At 42.2% G+C, this 21,053-nt stretch overlaps 1 protein-coding gene across 1 annotated transcript; it reads right to left on the bottom strand.

Annotated features, from left to right (window-relative positions):
- Nucleotides 1-1,288: 1,288 nt before the first annotated feature.
- On the bottom strand, nt 1,289-18,685 carry bcat1 (branched chain amino-acid transaminase 1, cytosolic). The gene is made up of 11 exons (XM_080754836.1): nt 18,438-18,685; nt 16,971-17,009; nt 13,123-13,323; nt 12,575-12,685; nt 12,245-12,364; nt 11,717-11,877; nt 11,435-11,577; nt 10,451-10,536; nt 9,719-9,859; nt 8,668-8,742; nt 1,289-6,256 (listed from the first exon to the last, which is right to left on the bottom strand). The coding sequence occupies exons 1-11, from the start codon at nt 18,495-18,497 to the stop codon at nt 6,218-6,220; spliced, it is 1,176 nt and encodes a 391-aa protein (XP_080610962.1). The 5' UTR covers nt 18,498-18,685; the 3' UTR covers nt 1,289-6,217.
- Between the last annotated feature and the right edge of the window lie 2,368 nt (nt 18,686-21,053).

Here is a 21,053-nt window from a genome sequence, read left to right as displayed (position 1 = left end):
TCTGTCTGTCTGTCTGTCTGTCTGTCTGTCTGTCTGTCTGTCCATCCATCCCCTTCTCTCTCTTACTCTCCCCCCCACTCCTCGGATGAAAGTCGCCGCGGTTTTAATGAGAAGTGACAATTAAAACATTATTATCGTCTTAAGGCTGAATGGAGCTGGCTACTGCATCCCACCCCGGGTCTGGGAAGAATGGATGGATGGAGAGAGAGAGAGAGAGAGAGAGAGAGAGAGAGAGAGAGAGAGAGAGAGAGAGAGAGGACAGTTAGGGGAAGCGGAGGGTCAGTGGCAGAGAGTGAAAAGGAAGGGAAAAGGGTGAGAGAGCTATTACTCCAGGGGGTAAGACATTGAGATCTGCACTCATGGCCAACGCCGGTTCAGTCGCGGACAAGAGAGGAGCCTGGCAGAAATGACATTTGGCACAAAGACACGTGTGTGAGTGTGTGTCTGTGTCTATGTGTACGCACAGGCTCAACACCAGCTGTGCCACCGGACACAAGGATGGGGCCAGGGCCAAGAAGAGAGTGCTGTCTGCGTAAGGAGCCAGGAATCATCCAGAAGCCACCCACCCCTCCCCACCCCCAGAGATAGACATGGTCAAAATCCCAGTCAATGAGGCATGCTGGTTTCAGACACAATGCTCACAACCCCTCATTTTCTACCACACTTTGAATTATTAGATCATCTCCAGACTTGTGTATGTGCAGGTCAGTCAGTCAGTCCGTGTATGTGTGTGTGTGTGTGTGTGTGTGTGTGTGTGTGTGTGTGTGTGTGTGTGTGTGTGTGTGTGTGTGCGCAGTGGCGTCAGTTCAGCAAAAGCTAGGGTATGGCAAAGATGGGAGTCCTCGTGGAAAAGAGGCATTACATTTTGTATAACACGGTTCTATTGTGAAAATAGCAGATCTACATGCTCACAACCCCTCGCGTTGGGAGGAGTTTTGTCCGTTGTTTACATAGGTTTTATGGTCTCTTGGACTGGATATGGCAGCCTGGAAGTGTTAAGTGCAGCTAAACATGGCATGTTAGTAAACGTGCCACAATTAACAATAATGCATTGCACCTGTGCAGCTGACCTGCGGAACCTGGGAATATACCATTTTGTCAAGATGGGGAGAATACAAGTGTGGAGAATATAATTATAATACCTTGTTAAAGTGACCATTTTGTAAAATTTTGCATTTGTAGTTATTTTACTGTAATTTAACAACATAATAACCAGCAGAGATAGACAAAGAGACATTCATGGATTTATATTTAAAAGTAACTTTTATTTCCTCCCCTGGACCCAGGGTATGGCAGCTGCATACCCCTGCCATACCCAATTGACGCCCCTGTGTGTGTGTGTGTGTGTGTGTGTGTGTGTGTGTGTGTGTGTGTGTGTGTGTGTGTGTGTGTGTGTGTGTGTGTGAGGCTGAGCCAAGTGCTTGCAGGTTTGATGGCTTTCTGTTATGACACCATTATGCAGATAACGTTGGTTCTTTTCCAGGTACTGACTTTCCCTGTGTGCGTGTACGCACATGCATGCATGTGTGTGTGTGTGTGTGTGTGTGTTCAACAGCCGACAAAACAGAGTACTAGGGGACAATGGAAATGATGGCACTAATGAAAATGAGTACTCTGTATAAAACAAAGACATTGCAGTCAATTCTATCAATTCCGTTTTTAAAATGCACAGTTTTTCGCAAGAAATGTTATCTACAAGACCACAATTAATCGCATCGTAACACGTTGTGAGCCTGTATATCGGCTATGGTAGAATTCAATAAAACAAAGTTTAAAATAGAGGTTAAGTTACCAGCTAGAACGATTTTGCCACCAGTGTTTTTGTAATCTCTTCTCTAATCAAGTCACCAACACGTTTTGGACTGAAATTTGTTTCTTAAATGTTACAGCAATAATGACAGTTCTGCAGAAAGTGGTGATTTGAGAGAATAAGGAAAGGAGTGCTTCACGACATTAAGTCATTTTATGGGTAATTTATTTCAAATTAAAGAACAGTATATTTCTCAGTTTTGCAAGCACATGTATTTTTTTCTTTTTTATATACAGTATATATATATATATATATATATATAAAATATTTTGGTTCAACTTTAAATTAGAATGCTGTTAAGGGGCTAGATATGTATCTCCATCTACAGTGTATCTGTACCACTGTATCTACAGATACAGTGGTTTTGTCTTCAATATGTTTTAAACTGTGATCCTTTAGAGATGGTAAGAAAGGTTATGCTCAATATATAGCCGATCTATAAGTAGATCTTTAAAACCAGTAAGACTCCCTAATCGGTATATACCTGTAAGCGACCGTCACAACTGTATACATTAAGCAAAGCAGTGACTCTGCACATACATGTATTCACTCTGTATATGTCTCAGAGACTGTGTGGTTTAAAATGAACACCAACCACACAATATAAACAATAGATGTGTTATTGCGACCGTAGGTTGCATTTACTATGAAAACCTGCAGCTCCCATGCATCAGTCAGTCACGCCTCATGTCACGTTCCATATATGGCCAAGACAGAAAGTTGGTACAACACATGGATCTCCATCTGTGGAGCTGATTATCTCCATATATGAAGATCACAAAACTATAACCTCATCAAACCCTGGATAGCCATAAATGGAGACGACTGGATCATCACCTAGAACTCCATATATGGAGCTGGCCAATACCTCTACATCTGACCTCACAGACTCCAGATATGGATATAAATGACCTGTCTGACATCAAAATGATGACCATAGCTCAGCAGAAGGATATAAAAATACCCACACATTCTCTGGATATTTCGGATTCAACCAACGCTCTTGAGAATCTCCAACTCTACCTACAAGAACTCTTCACAGCACAGGACATCGGACAGCAGGACACAGACCTCCTCAGGATTATACAGTACCTTCAAGACAGTAAGTAGTATTTTTCATTGTGCATTTTTTGGTCAAAGTTGATCTCATGCCAAAGCGCTCGCCCAGCAGTCTGCCGTCACCCAGGCGGATATGTGCACGTGCTGATGTGCCCCAGGACACGTCCAGTTTGTTTACTTCCGGGTTAGGCCGGTAACCCGGAACCGCTAACGCATTTTTTGGCCGGAAGAAGCTGTTTCTCTGTACTCTTTTTCTTCCTGTTTAGTTACATTGTATACAACGCTGAAATTTACTGGAGAAAGAAAAATTGGATTCACATGTTTTTTTTTGTTTTTTTTTCACGAATGGCGAACGGCGTGCACACACGTCGTACACGATCCGTGCATTATCATGCACGATGGACACGCACACGCCCACGACCTCGCCGCTTCTCGCCCTTAACACACGGGTGACTAACAGGCCGGTCATTTTGACCGATTTTGAGATCGCAAAGTGCAATAACTCTCCCTGTGAAGGTCTCAGATATTTCCCCTTCCATGACTTTTCCTAAATACTCAAGACATATGTTCTCGTTTTTTTCCCCTTCTGAAACGTTTCCTAAGTATGAAATAATATACCTTATACCACTCTGACGTTAGTTATCGGTCATACAGACAGGTCTCACCCATTCCAGAAGCAAGGATTGAATTTCACACCTTTCGCGCTCCCCATTTGAGAGGTCAATTGAAATGCTAATTCACATTTGGAAGACAATAGAACCCCCGCCGGCAGCAGGGGAGGTGGTGTTGCTCTCCTGGGCCAAAAGGGAGAGAATTTACCTGTCAATTTGACTGATAAATGCAGTCAGAGTGGAAGCGATTTTTTTTTCTGTCACCCGAGTGTTAAGGCGTCTTACTCATGTTGTGACTGCAGAAACTGACTTTTAATGGCAATGTATTGCATATATAGCTTAATAATATAATAGGCATTTATATAGCTAGCAAGGCTTAAATGAAAAAGGAACAAAAATGGGACTAATGCTGTTTTGTAGTGCATATTTATTTGTTGGGCTAACATGAGAATCAATATTTTAGGATTAAATTATTACAAAAATAAACTTTGGTCAATGGTAATGAAGGGATTGTGCAGTATGCAGCAGCTGGCATGGGATATGACATGAGACATACAGTATCTAGTATTGCTAAAACTAATATAGTGCTTTTATATTTAACCAGTTTTGGGCTATCTTCCTCGCTATTCAGTTTGTCAAAGGGCTGTGTTAAAAGCTGAAGGTGATTTTCTTTTAAACAAAGAGAAAACGTTAGGGACCTTTCTTTTTGGATTCACCATTATTAACCTTAGCAGTCCTGCTTCCAGCCCACAGAGTGCACTCTTTGCAAATGTCAATATCCATTAATGAATCAGCTTAACGTCACTGTCGGGCAGAAACCTCGTATCTCCAAGTTTCAAATTAGTACATTTTTTCGCGAAGTAAAGCCCTGCTTCATCATACAACGCCGTTGCACAAAAGTAGTGAAAACAGCAGATCTACAAGCACACAACGCCTCGCGGTGCGAGGCGTTGTGTGTGAGGCGTTGTGTGCTTGTAGATCTGCTGTTTTCACTAGTTTGAATCATTTTTAAAATGATAAATGCAAAACGAACGGTTTTGGACATACAAGGTTTTCACCCGACAACGACGATAACACAGCCAAATCTTTTTCTGCTTTGATAAAGTGCTATAACTATGAGGGACTGATGCTAAAAACAAAAAAAGAATACAGGTTATATGCCACTATAAATCAACACTGAACAGATGAATATTTTAAACAGAACTGCAAATAGAACATTGAGTATGACAACAGAAAAATGGCCACCGTGTGAATATGGTCAATGGCACAATTTAACACACTTGCATGTAAATGACGCACATGCCACAGGTATAAAATGAAGTCCTGCTGATTCAATGTATTATACTACTCTCTACCCTCCGTGATATATCAATGGAGCGGTGAACTCCCAGCAAATGGCTTTGTCTGTCCATGTACGATTACCCTCGCCCACTGGCCAACATTCACATTAGTCATGTTTCTTCCTTAAGTACATGTCAAAAATGATTAAAAAAAAAAAAAAAACCTTGGCTCAAGGGAGCACTGTGAACTATGGGACTTTAAGAGATAGAGAATGTCTATGTACCGGTATGTGGTTGCATAGCCAACGTAACGTTGTATCAACGCATGACATAGTGACATCACCTCTAGTGTGTGCCGTCTGCCGTCGAATGTACCATGTCACTTAACAGTGACGTCACAGACTAATATTTGCTATCTTTATCCTATACACCTGGCTGTGACTAGTACCAGGTGGACCTTTACGTGTCCATTCTGTTACATTTGTACACTTTCTGAATAACAAATACAAAATCAGCGTGGAACTCTGTTAAGAGCTGAGGTGCTTTCACAGTACGCTGTCCTACACAAACGAATCCTCAATTGATCTTTTAACGGGCCCATTTGGGTGCAGTTTTACACTCAGAGTTTTAATGAACACAAATGATTTTACTGTGTGCATACAAGAGGGAAAAGGAAAGTGGGATACAGCCCAAGTCATGGTGGAAATATTGTAAACAGTTGTGGACTATTGCACGAGTGTGAGACAACATTACTTGGACGTCTTTTGCTAATTATAGTGGACTGTTGCATTTGTGAGTCATTAATTCAAGTTTTTATGGAGGTAAGGGCATTCAAGCAGTATGCGTCTCAGTGACTGTACAATTCTTGCTCTCCAGCATGTTACAGTTAGAATGAGAGTATTGCGCGTTTCTCATTCACGAACAACATGCACAAAGGGTGTTTGTTCTGATGAAGAGTTTACAGCATGTTGCGTATCGTCGTTGTCGGGCAGAAAGCTTGTATCTCCAAGTTTCAAATCTGTACGTTCTTTCGCAAAGTAAAGCCCGGCTTCATTGTACAAGGCCGTCGCACAGAAGTAGTGAAAACAGCAGATCTACAAGCACAAAACGCCTTGCGGTGCGAGGCGTTGTGTGCTTGTAGATCGGCTGTTTTCACTAGTTTAAATAATTTTTAAAATGATAAATGCAAACCCAACGGTTTTGGACATACAAGGTTTCCACCCGACAACGACGATATTTTGAATGTGTTAATTGCGCTTAAAATGGGCACTGTATCCTGTCTTTGGGCATTTGAACGTTTATTTTATTGGATTGCTTTCATATTGTAGCCTACTGTGTGCCTGGATGTAATATGCGTGTGCGTGTGCGTGTGCGTGTGCGTGTGCGTGTGTGTGTGCGTGTGTGTGTGTGTGTGTGTGTGTGTGGGTGTGTGTGTTCCAGACTCCGTTGTGGCTCCGCTACACCAGGACAGACCAGTCGCTAGGAGTGCGGCCATGCTGTAACAGAAAAAAAATAAAAATAAAAATAAAGTCATGGTGAGGTTAAAGAGAACCCTGTGTACTACAGGTCTAAAACAGGGAAACATTTCTTGTCACCGACTGCTAAACTTCTCTTGCCTGCTGCTGCTTATTTGTGAGCACAGTGCACAGTAAGATAAAAGAAATATACATATATATGAAAACAAATATCCACAAGCGAATCTGCAAACTCAGCCACCAACACAACACAACACAACACAACAGAAGTGTGTGTGGGGGGGGAGAGAACAGAAATTATAATATAAAATCAAAACAAAATGTTCCCCAATCCATGACAGGCGCGGAGACAAATCCAATTATTTGCGTCTCATGTTGCAAATTTGTTCTAATGGTCGGAGTGCGAAAGTAAATAAGCGCCCGCGAAGGGGAAACAAAAGGATGTGATTTCTAATTAAGTTGAAAGAGGAACGGCGGGGCGAGTTAGTAAACCCATCTTTCATCCCGCTGCCTCAGACCACTCGTTTGTTTGTTGCACAATGTTGTCTTCAAGAAGGGGGGGGGGGGACGCAGCACTGTTTCCCTCCAAATGAAATGTCAACAGATTTAACAGCATTGCAGAAGGAACCCGGCGTTTTTCGAGCATTTTGTCAATTTTATTGTTCATTAAGCTTTGCTGCCCACGCATGCAACACTCCCCCCCCCCCACGCACACACACACACTTTGCTCATCACCCTCCTCTTCCTCTTTCTCCACTTGTTCGAGGCTTCATTTAGCGGCATCTCGGCTTTGAAGATCACAAAAGGCTGAGGCAATAATTGGGTTTGTGCAATTACAGCAAGCTTAATGAGAGTGTTCAGGAGTTTGTCTCGCTTCCTATCTCCAACCGAGCTCCTTCTCTTGTCCTCACTCTGCCATTAGGCCTGTATTAACACCTCTCTCTCTTTCGCTCTCTCCTTCTCTCACTCTCTCTCTCTCCTTCACAGAACCGCTGTCAATGCAGGGTGGGAAAGATTTTATCGTTGAGTTCTTACATGTACACAAACAAACGTAAACACGCACGCACGCATGTGTGCGTGAACACACACACACACACACACACACACACACACACACACACACACACACACACACACACACACACACACAACCTGAATGATGGAGAGAGCAGATATGCTAATCACTGACTGACCCCTGACTGACCAGAGAGAGTGAGAACAGAGATAGCAAAGAGAGGCTCCAGAAAACAGATAGAGCAGAGCAGAGCTTCAGTCAGTAGATAGGACATTTTGAATTCAAGGACTATGATTCAAGAACCGAGTGAAACTGCAGTCTCATTGGCAATTTTTTTCCCTCCCTTTTTTCCCTCCCATGAGTTGCTGTCTTCTAGTGCAGTGGCTCTCAACCATAAACCTAACCCTAACCTTAACCTCAGTAAAACTATGCCTAAACCTAACCCTAATCCTAACCCTAACCTCAGTAAAACTATGCCTAAACCTAACCCTAACCTCAGTAAAACTATGCCTAAACCTAACCCTAATCCTAACCCTAACCTCAGTAAAACTATGCCTAACCCTAACCCTAACCTCAGTAAAGCTATGCCTAAACCTAACCCTAATCCTAACCCTAACCTCAGTAAAACTATGCCTAAACCTAACCCTAATCCTAACCTCAGATTCCTAGTTCCCCGAAGGAGCAGTTGCTCCACCTTGTGCCCAAAAACGAGCGCTCCTGTTCTCAATCTAACTGAATCTCAACAAACTGTGACATATATATATATATATATATATATATATATATATATATATATATATATATAAAAAAAAGTTTGAGAAATAGAGTTCCAGTCCCTTTGTCACTGCTGACCCCAACAGTCAGTCCTAGGGAGAGTACAGATAGTCATGTCAAGTGTTTCCTCCGATATGTGTGATGACAAGATCGCTAATTCTTTTCACCAGGAGGACGTAAAAAGCTGTGGTTCCCGAGTCAGATGGGTGGGCCACATGCATTTTCAGAACTTGTTTAATTTAAGGATGTTTTGGGAAAGTAATACAAAAGTAATGCAACACAGTATTAGGCACAGAAGGTAATAACATACTTTATCAACTTTAATAGAAAGTATATTTTCAATTACGTTTCGAAAGTATCTTAGCACCGGCAGCTAAAGATCCTGTGTGTCCTTCCAATAAAGACTTTTCTTTTTAAATGTGGTCTGTGTGAAGGAGTCTCTTCCTACATCAAAAAACAGTCCTTTGTCTGAGGGGAGAGTGGCTGCACAGATGTTCAGCCAGGTGTCGCACAAACAAACATCTGGATTGGCTGGTGTGTGTGTGTGTGTGTGTGTGTGTGTGTGTGTGTGTGTGTGTGTGTGTGCGTGTGCTTGTGCGTGCGTGTGTGCGTGAATACATGCATGTGTACATTGTCTACCCACCTGTATATCCGTGAGTTCTTTGACCAATCGAGAGGCCAGCTGCGAGTTATTTTCTTGACAGGGGATGTGCATGTTCTGGACACAAATAAATACACATAAAGACTACATACACATACACGCTTGCATATTAAATGTGTTAAAGTGGGAGGGACACGCCCAAAACAGCTAAATCTAATTAGCTAATATTTTTGATGATGTCAAGTAAACCTACCTTTGATTACCCAATCAAATTAATTTATTGCAGTTTATCAAATTAATTTATTGCAGTTACCTTCTGTACAGTAACTGCAATAAATTAATTTGATTGGCTAATATGGCGGAGGGGGTGGAGTTGAGCGTGCATATCATTATCTTCTGAAACTACCCCCACAGAAGCTGTGCGAGGTGAAAATGCGAATTTGGAAAACGATTTTTTTAAACTAGCAGTTGTAGGTGTCAAAATGATAAAGATTCCGCAACTTCATGGCATATTTATCACTAAAATGTTTTCAACAAACAAGCCGTCGAAGATTAGTATCCAGGGTCTCGCTTTCTCCACCCCATGTTTTGGACTTTTTTTGCGGCTGAGTCCTTCAGTCTAATCGATACAGCAACTGGAGCAACCGCAGATGTAGTTCACTGTTGTTCAGCGGTGAGCACTTCTCCTCTCCCCCCAACACTAAACGTGTGTGTGTGTGTGTGTGTGTGTGTGTGTGTGTGTGTGTGTGTGTGTGTGTGTGTGTGTGTGTGTGTGTGTGTGTGTGTGTGTGTGTGTGTCCGTGTGTCCGTGTGGTGACAGAAAATAAGCGTGCTTCAAAAGCTCACAACGCGACACCTTGTGCACCATATGACCACGTGACCGACTGTAGCATAATGTAATATTTCGGTGCGTGACACACCCTTAGCATATTCACTCTTATTACAAATAACATTAGTTGTGGAAACATATTAAAGCAAACAGCTACAGGGCACAAGAAAACATCTAACTCACTTCATCTGGTCACAAGAGACATGGAGTCTCATTTATAAAGCAGTGGACTCGTATGAAAACCTTTTTGGACAAATTGCGTACCTCCCCCTGGTAGAGGATGCGTCCCACTGGACAAACCACACAGGCCGTTCCACAACCAAACATCTCCTTGACCCGCTGTTCCCTCAGGGCTCGGCACAACTCTCCCATGGTCAGGTAGCGCTCTGCCACTTTAAACTCTCCCTGGGAGAGAGACAGAGATTTATTTTAAGGCAGTGCCCAAACCCAAACCTCCTGAGTGTATTTGCCTGAACTAGCTAGCAAGCTACGCATCATATATGTACAAATATAGTATATTGTTTATGTCAATGCCAGGTATTAACCAGTAAGACTCCCTAAATCGGGAGATAAGCGACCGCCAGGTCGCATACACAAACTTTAGAAGGCAATCGTAGCCAATCAGGAGAAAATGGGAAATGGGACAGATCCATGTTGATGACATGACTTTAGAGATAATGTGTCTCGCTTTGCGTGATCTTAGGGCAAAATCTGTAGGAGCAGTGTCTAAAAATGTGTTTTGGAAGAATCGGCCTCATGGTGGCGCTAGAAGAGGGCCATGAGAAAAATGAGGGGTTGTGGATTGGCAGCCAAGGAGTGTGTGTGCAAAGTTTGGCATGGATCTGGGCAAAGGTGGCAGAGATAGATGAGTAGGGGAAAAGTGTGACGCAACTTGACTCACTCACTCACTCACTCACTCGCTCACTCACTCACTCACTCACTCACTCACTCACTCTCCCCCTCTCTCTCTCCTCCTCTCTCTGTCTCTCCCTTTACCCATTTCCTTGTGAGTTCCAGGATGCTCTGTCGGGTGATACCAGGGAGGATGATGCCATCTAGTGGTGGAGTTGCTAACTCCTCCTCTGCAGATGATAAGATTATTATAGAAGATGGAATAAGAACATGTCACACACAGTATTGCAGTATTGACGTCATAGACAAGACACACAGAATAGACGTCATAGTACTGACATCATAGACTTGCATCCAACTAAGTCCTCTGATTATGGATAGTTAGTTAGTTACCATACAATAACCTGGGCATTGCTGGCTACCAAAATAAATAGACGTGCACAGAGCACATAGTACTGTCCTATTAATGACGTACCAGTTCCCAGAATTGTACCTTTCTATAAATATTGTATTTATTTCATACTCTATCGCAAGTTTTAATAATGTTGTATCTATTTTATTTCCTTTTGTCTTGTTTCTTGTTTGACTTTTATGTCCTGTACTTGCCAGCTCTTCATCACTTACATTGCATTTCATGCAAAATAGAGTTCAAGCAGCCACTTTGGAAAACGGAAGGTTCCCGGTTCAATCCCTAAGCCCAGATGAATTGAGCACAAAGGATCCCAATGGAAACAAGCCATACAGTAGGCTGTCTTGGGTTTACAATCCTTTTAGCAGACCTTGTATTGAACTGTACTTTCCTGGGCTAATAAAGTATTCAATCACTAAATATACACGCTCATAGTGCAGCATGAAGTGAGCTTGTAAATCATTTTTTTTTAAATCGTGAAGATTTGTGCAAATCTTTGAATATTATATCTATTTTTTAAAGCGAAAGATTTTTACTCAAAGCTTTGCTTCTGGGGGTCCCTGGAACAACATATTTTCAGATAAGATTCAGGCAAAATACATATCATTTTGAGGATCCTTGACATGAACAGGTTTGAGCACCACTGATATAGCAACAAAAAACAGATTTAGACATTTATAGAATCGGCCTCAGGTCTTAATGGGTTAATGTGCACTGACCTCCATTCTCATTGGTCCAGTAGAGAAAGATGTTCATGGTTCCCACCTCAGTGATCTGATGGTCTTCTCCATACAGCCACAACACCTGCTGACACCCATAGTGCACTGCTTCATGCTGGGCATAGATGGACGCTCCGTAGTTCCTGAAACCACCCGAGGAAACAAAACAGGTAAGAGCAGAATATTTAGAAAAAAGGATAATAATGTGTAGTGTGTGTGTGTGTGTATGCGTGCATCCGTGCCTGCCTGCCTGTGTGAGTGCGTGTGTGCATGAAAACTCACCCACCCATCTTGCAGTCTCCGGTGCCTCCCATCCAGGCTCGGATGTACTTGGGGTCAGCCCACAGGGACACCGGCTCGAACCCGGTGCTGAAATAAGAGCCCACTGGACACAGAATCACATACAGCAAGGCATGGCCTGACTTCTTCACACCCAGAGCTGGCTGAAATGGGACACACACAGAACACCCACATCTCCTTACCTACAGTGCAGACAGTGAACACACTGTAAAGGCTTTAGTTTTGGTGTTATTGGCAGCCGTGCATTTTTGCAATGAATTAAGAATTAGCTTCAGGCGTTTGAGCATTCTCTGAAAACTATAGTTAGATCCACTTGATGACCACTGTTTGAAGAATGTATGGATTTTAATGAAGCAATAATCAGCATTTGTGACCTCTTCATCATTTTGTCGTCTTTGTGAGAAGAGAGAGGACAGAGATGGAGTAAAAGCAGTCCAGTGTGATGTGATGCCATGAGGTCTCGATGTCCCTGACATCCCCTGACCACTGCATTCCACCATGGGTCCTTACCTCTGTACCCAGGAAGGTTGGTCTGACATAGAGGCTGGACGAGTCAGAGTGTGGCACCCACTCCTGGTCCACCTGTATCAGCCTCCTGATGCACTGCAGCAGCTCTGAACCATCAAAGGCCTGGAGGACAAGGGGGAGGGGATGAGGACAGAGGACCTTGACAGTGGAACAGTCTGGAGAGAAGAGTGTGATGTACAGTAATCCAGAATTAAAGCAAAAGCTTTATACACTCAATAACATATGTTCACTCATCCATATTGGTTCAAATGTCAATCCATCCCTACATTCATGCATCCATTCCTCTAGTACTCTAGCTATTTGTGTTCTTACTGGCAAACAGGCTCTCTCAGCAGACCGAGCCATGCGGTCCATGTTGAGCATTGGCCTGAAGAGAAGTATTCTATTGTCAGCACCACGGTATGCTTTCATCCCTTCAAATAACTGAGAAGAGAAGAGAAGAGAAGAGAAGAGAAGAGAAGAGAAGAGAAGAGAAGAGAAGAGAAGAGAAGAGAAGAGAAGAGAGACGTTTTACTATAAATAAAGTGTTATCACTACAAGCACAGCTGCCTTGAGAACAATTATGACATAAATTGATTACAAAATAAACGCTTTATTCTTTATACCAAGCAGCCTTCATTTGTTACAGCACACATTCCATTTATCAGATGTACGTACAATGGAGACTCTCAAACAATTCTGACATAAAAACTAGACCAGCAGTCGGTTTAATGCTCTGTTCTCATTCAAATAAACTCACTTCCACTGTAACTAACTGACTGTAACTATAACAGATATTACAACTTTTTTTTTTTTTTTTTTTTAAGGAGACAATCTACAGTGTACTTGTTGTATAAAAGGAAAGGGGAGAGTTATAGTACCTCTGTGGCGTAGTGCAGGCACACACTGGCTGGGTGGAGGGACAGGTTCCCGAACGGTTTGATGTGGGGTTTCTGCCAACCCTCACTGCTACTCCACTCTATGGTCAACATGTGGTCAGTGAACACTTTGCCAAACACGAGGCCGGATGGGTCCGGTTTGGTCTTTGGTGTGGAAGACAACTCCACAACCAGGTCGGCTGCCTATAAGAGCATAGAGAAAGGAAAATGGACAAGGTTTCAGTCGCATTATTAAATTAAAAGTTAAATATAAGTATAAAACATAATGAGAAATAATTAGTGGAAGTGCCTTTATAGCCTACTGGCAGGGTGCACAACACATTTTGTGCTGACGTGGTCCAGCAGTTGCAAGGTTAGTGTGTTGACACACAGACTGACCCTCTCATAGATGGCTAGACTCCTGCAGAGCCATACCGTAAAAACTGAAAAAGTCAATTTAATGCTAGACATGATTCCACACTTTCCTTAAATTTAGTCTACCTAAGATTAGGAGATAACTCCTCTGTGACTGTGCTCTTTTACCTGGACGTTTTTTATCCACCAGGGGTCACTATTGACCAATTTTAATGACAGTGAGGCTAATTCACAGACAGCCACTAAAGGACATAAACCAAAGGTCACATCTCCAGTGGCATCAGCCATCCTTGGCAGTAAGACTTTGAGCAGCGAGGATAACGTTCAACACTAGAACAACTAGCACCAGTTACACTGCAACTTCTCCAAGGATGTTTAACAGAATAGAAATAGAAATTGCTGTGGGTTTTATGGTGCTGTCAGTGTTAGAAGTGTCATTCTTAAACCTAATTTATATTTAAACAAACTGCTGCTGAGACACTCATTCATGCCTCTATCACTTCCAGACTCGATTACTGCAATAGCCTTCTCTACGGTGCCACCTCCAAAGTTCTCAAGAAACTACAATATGTTCAAGACTCTGCAGCCCGCCTCCTCACCAAAACCTGATCAAGAGACCACATCACCCCAGTTCTCCGTGACCTCCATTGGCTCCCAGTGAAATACAGAATCGACTTCAAAATACTTATCACCACCTACAAGGCCCTCAACAACCTGGCTCCCTGTTATCTCTCGGACCTCGTCAAACCCTATGTTCCCTCCCGCCCCCTCAGATCTGGCAATACCAATCTCCTGGAATTCACCCATAAAGCAAATAAACACACTTGGGCGACAGAGCTTTTTCAGTTGCAGCCCCCACCCTTTGGAGGTCACTCTCACCTCATATCAAAGCCGCCCCCACCCTTGCTGTGTTCAAGGCCTCCCTCAAAACTCACCTCTTTAGACTTGCTTTCCCTTCCTAACCCTTCTCTCCCTCTCAGCTATTTTAAATTTGCCCTGTGTTCTTTTTAGCCTTTTAAATTTTTACTATTTTTGGAATAAAGTTTTTTATTCGTATTTTTGTTCTGTAAAGCGACTTTGGGTACCTAGAAAAGCGCTATATAAATCTGATGTATTATTATTATTATTATTAAAAGATAAAAATGTCCTATCTTTTAGCTAAACTCTGCGTACAAATATAGTTAGAGCATTAAAAGCATTGTTCATAGAGAACAGACAACTCTTCCACATCTGGACATCATTCAGTTCAGTCCTCTGTACATTCCATGTGGCCGGGATTAGGAGGCCTTCGTTAGGTCCACCTCCTGCTGCAAAATGTTGCCTGCATCATAATCCCAGATTACAGTGACAGAGAAGTGGTGAGCAATGAGCACTGTCTGACAGCATGCACAGATTATTATACTGTGGATTTTGTTCATCACACAGCTCCACCTCTCACCGAGCAGTAAATCACAATCCCCATTTCTGATTATCTGTCAAAGATTATCATCTGTTATTTCATTTCATACCCAGACCAAGCACTATATCCTTTACTGGACAGGCTATATGGTTTCACCCTTTTGGCGGTTGGAATGATCATGTACTGTAGGAGGACAAGGCAACGAGCACATTTCATGTTTTTGAGAATCACTCTCCTCAGAAACAGGCATAATCCGTTACCTCCCTTAATGCCTCCCTTACTTCACACACAGTCCAGTGGATGCTGGGCCAGGATTAAGTGGCTACAAATATGCATGACCTTTGGTGTTCAGGTGTGTTTTTAGCCCTACTCGACCACAAGAGAACTGTGCTCTGAGCCTGGAAAGTTCATACACTAACTCAGTGGTTCGCAACCTTTTCAGGCGGCGACCCCCCAAAATAATCATAATTGAACTGGGGACCCCCAACTCGCCAAGCACTTGGACTAGGAGTTGAGGCATTACAGATAGATATTGTGAAAATAGCTCATCTACAATCAGCTATTTTCACAATGTTTGCCTCTTTCTTATTATTATTTGACAATGTGGATTTTAATAGTATAGTTTGTCATTTACTTTAGATGCAGTAATTGTCTATTTCTTTTCTTTCTTATTTTCTTATTATTATTCTTTTAGGGTCTCAATTGTCCTTAAATTGTCACTTCTCAACCTACAGGTTGAGAACCACTGCACCAACACACGTGACAAATGCAACTCCAGAGACCCTTTTATTTGCCCATCACCCACTCCTTCTATCCAGTTCAGGGGTCTTCAACAGGGGGTCCGGGACCCCTAGGGGTTTGGTGTAGAGGGGAAAAAGAACAGACTAAGTACAGAGTGAAAGGTCAAGTTTATTAAGTATTGACGGTTCAAGTGGTTAAATATCTGAAAACACAAATTGACATGAATACAAAATACACCGATGATCGTGCTGTCAAACCTCAATCCTTGGCCTGAAAACGTTGAAGACCCCTGATCTAGATCCTGCATGTTAGGTGTAGTTCAGGGGAAGCAAAAGGTGACGTGTGTGTGTGTGTGTGCGCGCGCGCGTGTGTGTGTGCGTGCGTGCGTGCGTGCACGCACGCACGCAACCATCTACTCTAATCTCTGAGCCTGCTGTCTAACAGGTCATGCAGTTAGGCTCAACATACAATCTACTTAGTGTGAGCTGGGAAAGTGGATTCTCCTTATAGCAGGAGGAACAGGACCTCCTGCTACACCGGCACCTCCTGGTATACGCCAGGACCAGGAGGAGGATCCCAGCCAGGAAGAGGAGGTGGAGGAAGATGAAGACAGACAGCAGGAGAGCAAACAAACAACAACCTTTCCCATAGGTGTCTCACAGTTCTGACAACATGTAGGGCCATTTGTACAACAGGAATATGGACGTCAGAGGTCCAGACTTGTACTGAACTGAGCACCGTGGATACATTTTTCATCTACTCCTCAAATTCTGAACACCTATGAGGCTGAGGGCTGTGTGAGACGGCGTGCGTGCGTGACGTGTGCGTATGTGTGTGTGTGTGCGAGTGTGTATGTATGTATGCGTGTTGGACCAAGGAGACATCAGGATGCTGCCGATGGAGACCTCACTGAGGGTAGGTGTATGAAGTAGCCAATAAAGTAAAATCCCCAGCGTTCATTTGACTCTGAAAGGTCCATTTGTACCCTCTCCGAGTGTTTGAAAAATCCTCAACAAAAATATATGTTTTTGTCAGGAGTTGAAAGCGTGTGACACAAGAACTTTGCACTGCGGCAGGTTATGTTTTTGGGGAGAGTGTGATCAATGATTCCCTTTTTTATAGCAATGGAATGATTACACAGGAATAATGTCCCCATAACGATCTGACATTTTTCAACTTTTCCCAGTGAATTTTTAAAAAGACATTCTAAACTGTACCTGTTGCACTGTGACAGGCATTGCAAAGCTACAGATCCTCAACATCATCACATATTTCACATAGCAGAACAGAAGAAAAACAGAATTATTAAATATTAAATGATGAATGGTTACAATACCTTAAAGCTGTTAACATTGTTGTCATTGCCAGCACTCCCCTGAAGGAGGAAAAACATATTTAGTGAAACAGGTCTTTATAATTCATGTGTTTTCCCAACAATGTATCGTTTGGCTGCAAGTAATAAGAAAAGTCACTCCATCTTTAACACACTTTTACCATATTAACATTTATCATCTGTAATTGGGGGGAGATGTTATTGTAGTCCAACATTAAAGAACTGAACTGAGCAGAACAAAACTTCCACCGTAGGAAATACTCTTCAATTCGTCAGATATTCAAATTCATAATTTATCTGTAATTCTGTATAACTCCAACTAAGTAAATCTAATAGTGTACATATGACAAATATCAATTACATGTTCATTTGGCTATATTACATAAACACTGAGGACTAGGTGTCAATATATTCATATAAACATGCCTCGATATGTCCAACTCATGTAACTCCAAAAGCAAAGTGCATCAGGCTCAGTCTCTATAGCTTACCACCTGGCTACAAGGTATGTCTGAGCATAGCATATAGTGCAGGTGAATATTTTAATCAGTGGTGTAAAGTAACTAAGTAGATTTACTTAAGTACTGTACTTAAGTACAACTTTTACGTTTTTTTTGTACTTTACTTGACTTCCGATTTTCAATAATTTTACTTATAGGCTACTCCACTACATCTCAGATCCAAATATTGTACTTTTACCCCACTACAATTATTTTACAACTTTAGTTACTTTGTATACAAAGCATACATGTATACCGGTAGCCTACATACACTTCAGCCATATACATTTGAAAATAGCTGATCTACAAGCTCAAAATGCATCGCGATTGCGAGCTTGTAGATCTTCTATTTTCAATAGATTTTTATACATTTGAAAACTTGAAATGGGACAGTCATTGTGCAGCAATGACTACTTCTACTTTTGGTACTTTAAGTAGGTCTACATTTAGTTTTGATGCCAATACTTTCATAATTCTATTCAAGTATAGCCTATATTACAGTATTGACACTTTTGCTTATGTAAAACATTTGAGTACTCTTTCCACTACTAAGCATAGATAGCATATAGATTCATATTTTAAATGTAATGTGTACACATTTTTAAAAGTTTGATTGACTGAAGTATAGGCTATTAATAGAAGTTTGCCTAGGGAAAGGTAGGCTACAGTTTCATGGCAGTAGGCCTAGGCTATACGGTTCACTAGTGGTACAAGGTCAAATCAGGTAAAACGAGGCTTATGTCCATAGAGATCCTTCTCTTTAACTCGTCATAACATTGAATGACAGACAGATATAACACAGTAGCCATATAGCCTACTATGCAGTAGATACAGTATCATCAGAAAAACAAACTGCAGCAGCTGTCATATTCGACCAAAATCACCATGCGTAATGTTATGTTATCCCAATAGTTTATTATAGGCTACGATCGACTCACTCAACGGGTCTGATGGGGTTGATGATGTTTACCTTACGGGCCGGTGCGCTGCCGGCTGCAGCAGGTGAAGGGACGTCTGGACCGCTCGCCATGATGGAAATAAACCGCTTAAACCACAGAGATTATAAATAGTGTCGCTGTCGGCCCTCTCTCTGCGTGTAGTTCTATCTGTGCAGGCCAAATATTTCCTCGATAGATTAAACAGGTGACATTACAGTAACCAACAACTCCTCGGAGTGTTGCATTCAACTCGCATGGATAAAGTGGTCATGCGTAAAGTCTTACATGTACGCGTAATGTCACACAGTTGAAGTTACTGTAGAAACTCCCCCATGTCTGGGGCTGGACCATGATGCAATCCTGCATCACAACACAGTTCCACCACAGTTATACACCCTTGGCCTTAGACCAGGGGTCTTTTCAGGTCAAGAGAGACGCTGATAGCATATAGACCTAATCTGTGTATTTTGGATTCGTGTCAATTTGTGTTTTCAGATATTTAACCACTTGAACCATCAATACTTAATACCTTTCATTCTGTAGCTACTCTGCTCTTTTTCTCCTCACCAAATCTCTCTCTCTCTCTCTCTCTCTCTCTCTCTCTCTCTCTCTCGCTCTCTCTCGTCGCTCTCTCTCTCTCTCTCTCTCTCTCTCGGGGGGGGGGGGGGGGGTGATAAGGGCACAATTGGGGGAAAAATAGAAATTAATTACTAAATCAAGCCTGAGACACTGAGATATGCAGTATAGTCCAGAGCTCAAAAACGATTGAGAACCCCACTAGTCTATTCCTTTCCTATGGTTGCCCTTATTCTGTTCTCTTAAACCCGGATCAGAGTCTACGGTGGAGACCACCGCAAATTTGAGGTGGAAAGCTTTCCACCTCAAGTCAGAAAATAAGTGCAGGCCATCATTCACGTCAGTCACGGCCCACGGTGAAGTCCTTTACCCCGTCTAGATCGGTTCAGGTCGACCAATCAGTGAACGGGGTGTAGAGCCTGTCTGTCTGATAGTAGACTAAAAACAGAGAGATGTGTTTTGGGACTCACGGTGGAAAGCTCTCCACCGTGAGGAATGATGTAACGTTGTAGTTTCATGACTCAAAAAGACTCGAAAAGACTACACCGCGGTGTAAAGCCTTCCACCGCGGACCCGACTATGATCCGGGCTTAAACCGTCCATATTATATTAAACTCATGTTAACTGATTAATTTGGCATGAATTAATGTTACGTACAATATGTTTTAATTACACTGCCAAACATAAATATCACATTCACATGACAAGTCCAACCAGTAGTTCTATTGTTTATCATCACGGCAGCTCCACACATAGGCAGCCAAAATGGTGCATTTTGTATTTTGTTTTTTAGTGTAGCTCGATCTGTCTCCACCGCCACCATGGAGCAGAAGGGACACAACACAGGCATCTTCCATGCTGCTTCCATCTGCCCATTTGTACACTGCCAGGGTCAGTCTCTCTCTCTCTGTTTCTCTCTCTCTCTCTCTCTCTCTCTCTCTCTCCCCTCTCTCTGGTCTGGTCTGGTGTTAATAATTTCTCTAACAAACTCAGGGACACCAGTACCAGTAGCATGTGTTACTTAATTTAAACAGTAACACATGCAGGTTATACAGTATATTACACTTTTTGTTATGATTGCGATGTGATGCTCTTGGTAAGTAGGCCTATGCTAGCTACAACATGCAAATCCTGGAGGTCAAATATTTTGAAAATGCAATTACAAAAAAATAAAAAATAAACACAAATAAAATAAGAAAAAGAAAGAAAATCCCCAGAGATCAGTGGTTCATAAATAAATATGCTATCCATAGTTGCTGAGAAGAGGACAGGACACCCAAACTGAGCACAGATGTGCAATAATAACAATAACACCCATTAGGGATTATTTCAATGAGCTGCCCGTTCCCAGGACAGGTTGGATTTAAGAGGATTTTTAGGACACGCTACTCTAAACTGCCACAAGGTGGGAGTGTTACTTCACTTTTAGAGCGATGATGACCACTAGAAGCTTTTAAGCGCTGGTGCTCATTGGCGCAACACTTTGAACTCCTTGAGTGCGTGCTTCTTCTGTGCAGATTCAGGACAACAAACATTGGGACGCCGGCCGAACATTTGCACGTACAAGTTTTGTAAGGTAACACGTTGTATTGCACGCTCTAAACGCCTTCGCACAAATACTGCACTCCAATTGAGAATTCGTAATTCTTCTTATCAAAACGATATAGGCCTATGCATCGATTGCATATATTTAAAGATATATATTGTAAACAATAATGGACAAGATGACTGTTAAGTTTTTGCTACGCTTGTGGGTGGATTTGCGTGATCACGACACTAGGCATTATGCGTAATTCGTGGGTGAAAATAAGTTACTCCCATGGTTAGTGATAGTGATCTTGACATACATCGATCATTTCAACCCGTGATCAATGTGTATTGAAACCAGAGCTTGTTCTACCTTGATTTTGTAGGCTACCATATCCGTATATCATTAGACCACACAGGCAGTCTGGCACTACAACACGATTCAGGCAGCATCTTAATTCTTAACCCTACAATTTCTGACATCCCATTTGCATGTAAAATACATGACATTTATGGAATACAGCTATTCTGGGGCTAACTACTGT

The sequence above is a fragment of the Nannobrachium achirus genome (genome assembly GCF_963921795.1).
Source record: "Nannobrachium achirus genome assembly, chromosome: 23".
In the NCBI taxonomy this organism is placed as follows: Eukaryota; Metazoa; Chordata; class Actinopteri; order Myctophiformes; family Myctophidae; genus Nannobrachium; species Nannobrachium achirus.
The sequence above is the reverse complement of the archived record's forward strand: the minus strand, read 5'-3'. Positions and strand labels throughout refer to the sequence as shown.